Source organism: Anopheles darlingi, chromosome 2 (assembly GCF_943734745.1).
Source record: "Anopheles darlingi chromosome 2, idAnoDarlMG_H_01, whole genome shotgun sequence".
Classification (NCBI taxonomy): domain Eukaryota; kingdom Metazoa; phylum Arthropoda; class Insecta; order Diptera; family Culicidae; genus Anopheles; species Anopheles darlingi.
The window spans coordinates 93,796,902-93,809,401 of NC_064874.1; the positions used below are offsets into that span (position 1 = coordinate 93,796,902).

At 50.1% G+C, this 12,500-nt stretch overlaps 1 protein-coding gene across 8 annotated transcripts in view; it reads left to right on the plus strand.

The window, feature by feature from the left end:
- The window catches only part of LOC125950077 (muscle-specific protein 300 kDa), a 74,377-nt gene that overhangs the window by 17,480 nt on the left and 44,397 nt on the right, over window positions 1-12,500 (plus strand). For all 8 annotated transcript variants that reach the window (XR_007468696.1, XM_049677679.1, XM_049677681.1 and 5 more), the window contains one exon: window positions 144-12,500. This exon is cut by the window's right edge and continues 855 nt beyond it. Coding sequence is in view for 7 of the 8 variants with exons in the window: in XM_049677679.1 (XP_049533636.1) it covers window positions 144-12,500 (12,357 nt within the window). In the remaining variant the exon portion in view is untranslated. The remainder of the gene's footprint in view (window positions 1-143) is intronic.

Consider the following 12,500-nt stretch of genomic DNA (forward strand, 5'->3'; position numbering starts at 1 on the left):
GTATGTATAACATTACGTTTAATGTTCCTCCATACTGCTTTCCGAAGTTGAGAACAATAATGGTAATGGGTAGCGAGAGAGGAAGGGTACATTCTTAAGAGAACGTGATTGACTAATGAGTTTTACATTTACAATTTTTGCAGAACATTTGCTACGAGGCTGATGCGAAGCGGGAAGACATGAAATGGTTGGTGAAAACGCTCGACTTCTTGCTTAGCCACACGAACGAGGAACAGGCGACGATTGAGCAGGAAAAGATCGAAAAACTGATCGCGCGCTATAAAACCTTGATACCGACCATCGAGACGACAATGATCAAGACGGAAGTGTTTGCCAAGTGCTACACGTACCGACGAGAAGCACAGGAGATCTGTGATCTGCTCGATCGAATTAAAAGCCAAGCCCAGAACGTACCACCACCGGAAAGTTATAAGCGCGTGAATGAAATGATCGAAGAGCAGCAGTACTCGATTAAAGAGCTGGACAATCAGCGAGCACACATCATGAAGATGCTGCAGCGTGGCAAGGACCTTAGCAAAAACCCAAGTGCTCCACAATTTATTGGTGGTGAGATTCGTCGGTTGGAATCCGGATGGAATGATACGTATAACGAGGCGGCCGAGAAGTTACGATCGTTGCGTGCCGTCCAGAAGGTGTGGACCGATTACAATGAGCAAAAGGGACAAATCGTTAGTTTGCTGGGAACGGCCGAGATGGAGCTACGCTCGGTTACTCCTTTGCAGACGGATCCGAAAAGCGTAACGCATGATCTGGACACGAAGCGTCAGTTGGCATTGAATCTAAAGCAGGCTTCTTCGAAATCATTGCTCCAGCTAAATGATCTTTGTCGTGAGCTGGGTATTTCTCTACCGCCAACTACGAAACAGGCAATCGAAAAGGAAGTGAGTGATCTTGGTAAGCGGGTTGACAACACTGTGGACTATGTCGAGAAGCGTGTCGTGTATCTCGAGGATTACAGTGATAAGTGGAACGAGTACAAACAACGGTTGGATAGTCTGAAGAGCTGGGCTAACAACGTGTACCCGAAGATGGTGGCAGCCATCAAGCAACCACAGATCACCGCAGAAGAGCGTGTCGTGAAGACGAAGCAGCTTGAGGGAGTGTTGACAGAGAAAATTCGTCAGCTGGATGTGCTCAATGCGAGTGCCGCGGATCTCGCCGCAAAGGAAGGTAATCTGAATGAAATGAAGAGGTTGAAATCGGAAGTGGTACATCTGCAGAGCACATTTACGGAGTTGCACCGAATGGTGGATAGCGAGAAGGCACTAGTGAGTGAAGATTTCGAAACCTGGAACAACTATAATCGCGATATGGGCAGCATCAAGGAATGGATCGAGCGAGCAAAGCTGGCACCGGAGTTGGAGCAGGTCAGACCATCGACGCTACCAGAAGCCCGTGCCTACCAGGGTCGTCTCGAAGCGTTCAACGAGCAGTGTGAGGGCAAGATGGATGAGTTGCAAAATGCAATCAAAGCTAGTCAGAACATCCGCTACGGTGTTAAACCGTCGGAGGAAACCGACAAGTACTATATGGCGGTTTCCAGCGTGTATGAGAGTGCTCAGCATTTGCTGAATAAAACAGGCAAGTTGGTCAATAATTGGGCCCTGTTGGACACCGATCTGGAGAAGCTGAATGCATACATCGATGGGGCTGAGCGACGAATGATTGGAGAGTTCGATAACGGATTGAAGGCTCCGCAGGCTCTTCCGATCGATCATCTTGAGACGAAGATCAAGTCATTGAAGCTGTTTAGTAACGAGATATCGGAACAGCAGGCGAAATTAATCGCACTTGTGCATATGTTCGATCAGATCACCCACGGTCTGTCGGAGGAAGGCGTACAGCGTGGTCGGGATCAGCTGAAGCAAGCAAAGGATCGTTTGGCGAAGCTGAGTGAAAATGCTCGTGCCCATATCAATGCTAGCTACGAGAGTATTGTCGAGCAGCAGAACTTCAATGCTCAGATGACCGATTTCAGCAACTGGATGGATCAGATACGTACAAGTATAAGCGAGTTGGAGAACACGGGCGTGGATGAGATCGAGCTGGCGGTCCAGAATGTACAGTATCTGGTGCAGCAGCATGCGGACAAGCGCGACACCTTCAATCAGATCTACGCCCAAGTGAAACAGCAAAGCTTGTCCAATAACCCGCTGGAGAACAAGCTGCTGAACGAAACGTACAGCTCGCTGGCCAGCAACTATCAAAATTTGGAGTCAAGTTTACTGCAGATGAAGGATTTCTTGCAAAAGTGGCTCGAGTTTCTACAATGGCACAACGCGACGAAAGATCAGTTGTCGTATTTGCGTGAAAGTTTGATCAAGTACGATTCGGCTACCGAAGAGCAGCTGACCGATGCCAATCGGAGGGTAGAAGAGATTGCAGCCGGCATCGAGAATTGGCGCCGGCTTTCGATTGCCATGGAACAGGAACCGTGTATTTCGTTCCACGATAAGGCACGCCGTCCGGTCAGTGCCATTACGATGATCGCGGAGTTGGATAATCGTTTAGCTAGCATTCGATCACAGGTGGATGGCAAACTAAAGGAGGTTGAAAGTACTAAGGATCGTGTAAGCAAATTCCGCCGGACGCAGGTTGAGCTCACTGATACGCTAAACGGGCTCGGTGAACGATTGAAGGCTATCATTGAAGCTGCCCGTCTCTCAACGCTGGACGATGGGTTGGAGGATTTGTCAACGTTGAACGAGAAGATCAGCGAGTTGTGCTCAGCGAAAGCACAAACCGCGTACGAGGGCAACCTGTTGTTGAAACAGGATCTCGTACCGACGGGACTCGCGATTCAAGAGGAACTTGGTGCACTCGACGGCAAGGTCAACGATCTGCAGCAAGAATCGGACGAAACGTTGCGGGTCTTTTCAACGACCAGCGATCTGTATGGCGATTTCAACAAGTACAACATGAGCTTCACTAACGAACTGAAGCAGGTCGAAGCGTTGAATGCGGCGACCGTGCTAAACTTTGACAACAAACCCGCACTGCTCCAGGCACTCGATCGTTTACGGAAGGCATCGGAAACGATGACGAAGAAAGTCAAGAAGAGCTTGGATATGGTGGCAGCCAAGGGTAATGAGCTGGCGCGACTCTTCCGCGGATACAATCCGCAAGATTGTGACAACATTCTCGACATCTTCCGTCACAATAACGATCTGTTTAAGGCGAATCTGGAAACGCTGATCGATAACTCCAGTCTGCTCGATCAGAAGGTGGCCCTCTACAAACAGGCAGAACAGCTTCACGAGGACTTGGACGAGTGGCTCCAACAGAAGCGTGATCAACTGAGCCGTGTTTTAGAGCATCCGGGTGAAATCGAGAGCAAAATTGTGGCCTATCGTGCAGAACTGCCGGCGCAACAGGCATTTAAGGAAAATCTCGATGGATTGCTGGCAGAGTTTAAGAAGCTAAACGGTGGAACATTGCCGAAGGACTTACAGGCAATGGTGGTGGAGCTGCAGGAAGGATTTGCTACGATTGCCGAGACAGCCGATCGTTTAAATAGCCGGCTGTCGGAGTATGCAGCCGATGAGCGACGCTTGAAGCTCTCGATTAAAGGCATCATTGAACGGATCTACAACATTCGAGAGCAGATCGTTAGCTGTGACGATATGACGCTAGATAGTGGTAAGCAGCTGATCCACCTCGCCGGTTGTCGCGATCTACGAAGAAAGCTTAATCTGGTTGGTGAAGAGATTACGGGTCTGAAGAACGAGTTCGCTTCGATGGAGGAAAAGTACGATCAAGGTGTAAAGGAGACTTCAACGGTAGCGAAGGAGCTGCAGAATCTAGATCAACGGTTCGGGCTTGTGATGAGCAGCTTGAACGATGTCGAAGCAAAGTTGACAAAGGGCGTGGAAAAATCGTTCAAGGACAAACTGGCCGCCCTATCGCGTATGATCGCATCGCAAAGCGAAAAGCTGAACTGGTGTGTACCGGAACCAACGAGCGACAAGTATCAGCTTGAGGTGAAGCGAACGACACTGAACGATATACGATCCAGTATGGATGACTGCGAGCGTGCCTTGCACGAAACCGAGCGTTCACTGACCGGACCGGTGGTGGATCTATTCTCGCAAGCCAAGGTGCAACATATGACAGATGAAACGAAGGAGGTTGCTAGGCAGCTGGATCAGGTTAAGGCTACCTTTGCCGCCACTGAACAGCAGCTTACGGACAACATTGCCTTATGGTTGAGCTACGAATCCATATCCGAAGGTGTGATACGCTTCCTGAAGGATCTGGAATCGCGCCATCGCATGGAAACGGTTCTACTGATCGATCTATCTACGCTGGAGGCCAAAGCAGCGGAAATCCGTGAAACGCGTACCAGCCTGGATGAGTTCAAGGTCCAGATGGATCAGCTGCAATCGGTGGGTAACAAACTGAACGAGGTTAACCAGGATTCGCGAGCGCTCGTGCTGGTGCATCATTTGCAGAACAAATATCAAACGTTTGGCAAGTACTTTGGTCAACTGCTGGATCGATTGGAAGACGTTCGTGCGAAAAATGGACAATTCCGGGAATCGGTCGATAAGATGCGCCAATGGTTGCGAGAAATGAATGACAAGAAGCTTGCCCAGAAGTGCTTGAGCGCCGATGGACAACCGATGGTTCTCACGGATCGTGATTACGAGGCAGCAAAGGCACTGCGCGCTGAGGTGTTGGCCAAAGATGGCGCCTTAAACGAAACATGCTCGCTGGGTGAAAATCTGTACGCCGAGGTTAGTGTCGAGTGCCGAGAAGGAATTCGCGAGGAGATGAAACGCTTACGCGGTGATTTCAACGCACTGCTGGATGAAGTAAATGGTGCCATAAAGCGTATAGAGGCAGACTTGATTAAGAAGAAGTCAATTGACGAAAGTCATAGTCAGTTGAACAACTGGTTGACCGAACTGCGCGGCAAGATAACCTCGGGATTACAGGATCGTTATGCTACACTACAGGAGAAGAAAAGTGCCTTGTACAGTGGCAAAAACATGCAGAAGGACATTGCAATGCACGAAACAAATTTGGACCAGCTGCAAAAGAAGATCCAAGCCTTGCCGGACAAGAGCACGCTGGATCAGTGTGAAGAAACTCGCTCCAAGTTCGGTGCATTGCGTGAGGAGCTCGATCGTAAGGTGGGACAATTGGAGCAAGCGATCAAAGCCCACGAGCAGTATAATGTGATGCTGGAGAAGTCACGCGATGCCTTGCTAAAGCTGCAATCCCAAACGGAAGAAATGTTTGGCGATGGTGATCTAACACGGGCGAAGATCGAGGAGAACCTTATTCACATTGAGAACGTGTTGGCAGAGGAAGAAGCGGCCTTAGAGGGTATCAACGATTGCTACAACCAGTTTGCGATTGTAATGACTCAAACGCATGAGAATGGTCACTCGGAGTTGTTACGTGCCTTCGAAGACAACAAACGACAGTGGACGAGTTTCTTCGAGAAATGCCGATCTTTTAAGATGCGCTCTAGTGCTTCGCTGAAGCAGCTGGACGCGTTCAATGCGCGATTGGACGGTGCATTGTGCTGGTTGGTGGGCAAGCGGAATGAAATAAAGGAGACTGCCACCCAGCCGCAATGTTTACCTTCGCTGCAGAAGATTCGCGATGCCGTACAGGGTTACGGAGTCACGGTGAGCGGCATCCTCGAGGAGGGACATCAAGTGAAATCAAAGTTCGATGTAACTAGCAAAGTGGCACAGCTGCAGAACGAATACCGTACGGTGGCCGCACTATGTGCCGATGCTATTACAAAAGCCGAATCGACGTTGCACGATCAGAGTGACTTTAACCAGGCATATGAAGATTTTGAGCAACTGTTACGCAAGAATCTGGAGGGATTGCAAGAGTTCAATCAGCTGGTCGGTGATCTGAGTGTGTTGCAGGAGCGCCAGCTGCGGCTGAAAGAGATCGCGTATAAGCGACTGGACGATAGCAGCCTGTACGAGGATCTTATCAATCGTGGCGAGAAGCTCTACTCTTTCACGAGTCCCGAAGGTCGTGAGGTAATCCGACAGAAACTGGGTGCAATGCGCGACCTGTGGGATAGGTTCTCGGACGAGTTGAACGCCGTTACGCACCAGCTGGATCAGTGCATTCTGCAGTTTGGTGAGTTTTCGTTGCAGCAAGAACAGTTATCGAAGTGGTTGAAGGACATTGAAAGCTCGATGAAATCGAACGCGGAACTGAAGGCAAACATTCAGGACAAACGGACTCAGTACCAGAACCACAAGCTGATGCACCAGGAGATTCTGTCACAGGCAGGTCTAGTGGAGTCAGTTTGCGCGAAGGCCCAGCAACTGCTTTCGCTCACCAAGGATCAGCATCTACAGAGCTACGTGGTGTCGATCAAAGATACGTATCAGGGCATTGTGCGCAAGTCGGGTGAGCTGCTAGACAATCTTAACAACTGCGTGGCGGCACACCAGAACTATGTGGCTGCCGGCAGTAAGCTACGCAGCTGGATCAACGAAGAGAAGGATAAGGTCCTTTGCTGTGAAGAGATGGGCGGCGAAAAGACGGAAATTAACAAGCGCATTGAGGCACTCAATAACCTGAAGCTCGCTAAACCGAAGGGTGACGAACTGCTCAATACATTGGTGCAGTGTTATGAACAGACGAAAGCCAGCACTTCTGCGGCCGGAGTAGGGGCGATCGAGCGTGAGATTGGAGAGATGCGCTCGGAACTGGCCAGTCTGTACACGCAGATTGACGAGCTGATCGGAAATCAGCGTAAATCATTGAGCGGCTGGGGAGCATTTGATCAGGATCTGGAAGGACTAACGAAGTGGTGTCGCTCCATGGAAGCGATCTTCCGCGAACAGCAGCTGTACGATTCGTTGGAGCGCAAACAGCAACAGCTCGAAGTGTTCCGTGCGAATCAGGAGCAGATCGGCGAGAAACAGAAACAGATTGATGATTTTGTGACGACTGCACAGGCTCTGTTCACCAAGACCGGCGTGGAGAAAATCAAGTTTTACATCAACCAGCTGATCAATCGCTATCAGTTGCTGCAAGTGTTGAGCAAAGAGGTAGCGAATCGTGCCCAGAACATTGTGAACGACCACCGAAGTTACGAAGAACGGTTTGGCGAGTGTGCGAATCGGTTGGGTGAGCTCGAAAAGGAGCTCGAGATGCTGGGACGTGAGAAACTGGCTACGGCACATCAGTCCCGTTTGCAGCATCTTGAGATGGAGAAGGAAAAGTTTGAGAACAATCTAACGAGTCTCGTAACGGCCAGTGAGAAGGTGCTACCCGAAACCAACGCACAAGGGCGCGAGAAGATTCGCGAAGATGTCCGTCAGCTGCGGGAACGCTGGGATCAGGTGATCGCAGCGCTAAACAATGCCAAAAAGCAGCTCGATGTTCGCTCTATCCAATGGTCCTCCTATCAGGACGTTATGCAGCAGGTTCTGGCATGGTTGGACGCAACCGAGCGCAAGATCGAACCGAATGAATCCCAGAGCTGGAACTCTACGCAAGAGATCCGTTCAAAGTTGTTCAAGTACAAGGCGATCCTGCAGGAGATCAGTGGGCACCGGCGGATCATTGATTCGCTTAAAGAGAAAGCTGATTCACTGGCGACCGATGAGCAGAACGAAGACATCACCGCTAAGGTACACTCTATCAACGAGCGATACGAGTTGCTGAAAAAATCGTGTGTCGATCTGATCCGCCGTCTAGAGCAGTCACTGGAGTTGTGCAACAAATTTAATGATGCGCAAAAGTCGTTGCTCGACGAACAGGATCATCTGTTTAGCGAACTGAAGCAACTATCGGATGTATCGGGTAATAAACGTGCGGTGCAGGAGAAGATTCAGAAGATCGATGATCTGCATCAGCAGCAGGCTAAGATGAAGGAAAAGTTCAACCACCTGGCCAAGCTGATCACCGACAACGGAGATTTGATTTCGTACGGTGCCAAGACGGTGATGGAGCAGGATCGACTGAAGATGGCCGCCGATTTCGAGAAGTTTGTAGTCTCGATCGGTGATGCTCGTGTGGAGCTAGAGAAGCGTCTTCAGCTGTGGGATGATTATCAGCGTGATCTCGATCAGATCGGAGCTTTCTTGGGTGAGGTTGAAGATACGATGCGAGGCTACACCTTGAAAAGCAGTCTAGGTGAAAAGCAAGAGCAACACGAGTACTATCAAGCGTTGCTCGGTCGATTGAAGCAGAATGCTCTCGAGTTCGATAAACTGCTCGACAAGTCATCGGAGTTGCTGCAGAGCAGTGGCGATAGCAAGATATCATTCAATATGCAGCAACTGAAGGCACGCGCACAGTCCGTGGAAGGTACGGTTAAGGAGTTGGCCAAAAAGTGTGAACAAGCATACACCGAACACAAACAATATCGTAAGCGGTACGCTGACACCGAAAAGGAACTGGACGACATTCGTGAGGTATTTGATAGTTGTCGGATGGACAGTGCGGCGGGTGCTGGAGCGATGCAACAGGATCCACAGGCTTTGCTAGGCACGATTCATACGCTGCTGGCCAAGCAAAACCTGGCGACGGTTCAGTGCAACGCGGTGTCTGATATTGGTGAACAGTTGTACGCCTCGACAGCAACCAAGGGTCAGCAGATGATTCGAAATGAAATCCAGGAACTGGTGGCCAAGTGCGAAAGGCTTTTCGATGAAATCAACGCTTATTCTCGCTCGTGTGAAGGCCGCCTTGCTAAGTTTACCGGATTCATGGAAAAGGCGGACCAGCTCCAGGATTGGCTAAATACCGTAGAGCAGCAGCTAGGACGAGGCAACATAATACTGAAGCCAACGCTCGATGAAAAGTGTGCCCAGCAGCAGGCCTATACGGAGCTGCTAAACGACATAAAGAACCACAAACCCGAACTAAACAATCTGCGTGATCTAGTGGATGATAATGATGCGGCTATGGTTCGAAAGATGGACGAATTGTCTGGCCGATACGAGGACTATCTGGAAAAGGCACAATCTTACGGAGATCAGTACAATCGCATCGTTGATAATCATCGACAGTACTGTAAGGCGGTGATGGAGACGCAGGACTTTATCGATGCCAATCACAATACGGTGGAGCTTTGGGGTGAGACGGATCTTGATCAGGTATCGCTGTTGACCAATCGGGACCGATTGAGCGAGTTGAAGCGATCGATTGTAGCGGAGCAGAATCGTGTCGAGCAAATTCGCCTGTTAGGTGAAGCAACTGTACCGGATACGAGCGACGAGGGTCAGGCAAATATCCGCTCGCAAATCGATATCTCGCAGCAGGAGTGGGAAGGTCTTTTGGCGGCCATTGACTCGACGCTGGACAGCATCGGGGGCAAGATGGGCGAATGGACGGATTACGAGAAGATTCGCACGGATTGTATGAACTGGATGCGCGATATCGATGCCAAAGTGCATTCGGTCGATCTGAAGGCAACGCTTATCGATAAGAAGGCCACGCTGGATTACCTGAAAAGTCTGCAGGGTGAGGTGAAGGCAAAGGAGCTGGAGATCGACAACTTTACCGAGAAAGCGCAGCAGCTGTACCGAGGATATTTGAGCAGTCGCAACTCTCAGATATCCGAGCTGGCCGTCAAGTATCAGCAAACTTCGTCTAGGGTGAAAGAGCTGGTTGGTCGTTGGCAGCAGTATGTGATTCAGCACCAAGAGCTGGAGACGCGTATCGGTGAACATCGGGACTGGTTGAATGCCGTTCGTGAAAAGTTAAACTATTGCGCCGATATGTCGAGCACTTCAGAGAAGGAACTGCAGAGCAAGCTGAAGTTGGTGCAGGACATGATCGTGAACAAGGAGGATGGTTCTGGACGTTTACAGGTGATTGTAGATCTTGCTCAACAGGTGCTGGCTTGTACTACTCCGTCTGGTCACGAGGCTGTCAATAAGGCGGTGGCAGCGCTGCAGGATGAATGGTCTGCGCTTGCACTGCGTATGATCGACATCCGTACCCAGCTAGATGAAGCCATCAATCAATGGTCCGGCTTTTTGGATCAAGTGAATGATCTGAAGCGGAACATTGATTGGATGGAGAACGAGCTGGCTGGCTTCGTGGAGTTCCAGGCAACGATGGCTGACAAACGGGCCCAGCTGGAGCGCATCAAGAACACGGAGGAGAAGATACGGTTGGAGAAGATCGAGATTGAACCGCTGAAACAGAAGACGGCAGAGATGACGGCATCGGGTCAGCAGTCCCAGGCAGCCACGACTGCGCAGCAGATTTTGGGCAAATTCGATTATCTGGCCGAGAAGATTAGCAAGATTTTGACCGATCGTGAGGATCAGTACCGTGACCATCGGCTGTACAAAGAGGCGTACGATGATTTATTCAACTGGATCAGCCGCGCTCGGGAGAAGCTGCCGTGCGTGAAGCAACAATCGCTGAGTGACAAGCTAACGATGGATAGCGCGATTGCACCGCTTGATGCTTTGATGAACAAGCGTGCTCAGGGTGAGCTGCTGGTGGAGCATCTCGTACACACCGGCGAAGTGGTAATGGCTTCAACCTCCGAGCGTGGCAAGGAAGCAATTCGAAGCGACATTAACGGGCTGAAAGCTAACTTTGACTCGCTGTTTGGGGACATTGACAAGCAGAAGCGCGATTTGGAGAAAACGTTGAACTTACTGCGCGAGTACAAGGAAGAGTATGAGCGATTGTCAGAGTGGCTGCAGCAGGTGGACATTCTCGTGAAAAACCACAAGTTGGCCACGTGCTCTACTTTGGAGGAGAAGGAAAAACAGGTCCGTGAAATGCGCGAACTGATTGGCAAGCTGGAGAAGGGCCAGGCAGAGATGGACAAGTTTAATACATTCGCTGCACCACTGCTACAATCACACTTGGACACCTACATTGGCAATCAGCTGCGACACCTAAACTCACGCTATCAGGTCCAGGTGAATTTGGCAAAGGATGTGTTGAAGAAGGTGGAAACAAATGCGGATCTGCACCGAGAGTACAAAGATAATCTGACGAAGGCGAACGGATGGATTGACAACGCGAAGGAGATCGTTCGCTACTCGACGGAAAATGTGGATCACGTGAGCAAAGAGAACTTGGAGAAACGGTTGGCCAAAATCGTCGAGCTGATACAGCAACGTGAACAGGGCCAGCATCTGGTAAACGCGACCGTCAACACGGGTGAGAAGGTGGTTAAGAGCACCAAGTCCGATGGTAAGGAGGTGATCAACGGTGAAATCAAGGATATCCAAACGAACTGGGATCGGTTGGTGAAGCGCATGTCCACGGCCAAGGTACAGCTGGAGACGAACTTGCTGCAGTGGGCCGACTACAGTTCCAGCTACAACCATTTGCAGCAATGGATTCAGGATCGCGAGAGTAAACTGCAACAGGTATGTGAACAGAAGGTAGTTCGATTCCGGCTCGGTGGTCCATCCAGTAGCTTGAGCAGCGGTTTGAACGAACGTCGAGCCAATCTGCGCCAGGCAAACGATATAGTGCAGGACATTGTAAGCTTCGAACCAATGATACAATCGGTCGCCAGTAAGGCATCTGATCTGCGGCAGACTTCACCGGCCTCAGAGATCTCGAACAAGTACGAAACACTGAGCAAGCATGCCAAGCAGATGTTTGAGAAACAGAAGGAAACGGTCGAGCTACATCAAGCGTTTATCGATGCGAGCAACGAGTTTGCCGCATGGATACGGAACGCTAAGGAATGTCTGAACAAGTGTTCGGATTCGCGCGGTGACAAGGAAACACTGGTATCGAAGATGACGCAGCTGAAGATTCTGGATAATGACGTACCGGTTGGTCAGAAGAAGCTCGAGAAAGCCCTAGAACAGGCGGAAGTAGCCTGCCGTAGCGTGGAAAGCGAAGAGGTGGAAGCGATCGAAAAGGAAGTGGCGATCCTACAGGAAGAGTTTGACAATTACTGTCTGGCATTGAAAAAGATCAGTGGAGCTCTGGAGAACGGCATAGTTCGATGGACGGAGTACGACGATCAGTATGGTGTGGCACTAAAGTGGTTGGATGGCATCGAACAGGAGGTCCAGACGTACAACAAAATGCAGGCGAATTTGCAGGAAAAGAAGCGAGTACTGGAAGAGTTCCAGGATAAACTACAGACACTGTTCGATTGGCAGCGTGAGCTCGATAGCTTAAACATGCGGGCTCAGGTATTGCTGGACATTTGTGCCGACACACGTATCAGTAACGGTGTGACGCAATTGACTACGAAGTACAATGTATTGCTATCAATCGCCAAAGAAATTATGCGTCGCCTGGAGTTACACTATCAGGAGCATCAGCAACATAACACACTGTACGGAGAGTGTCAGGACTGGCTGGACCGCATGCGTGAGAAGTTGAATGAGTGTGAAGCCGTACCACACACTCTCGCTGAAACGCAATCCAAGCTGAATATCGTGAAAGGAATCCGACAATCGCTGGAGCAGGGCCAGAACAAGCTTCGTTACTTGATCGAGCTGAAAGAGAAGATCGTTTTGAGCACAGAAACGAGCGGAGCATCA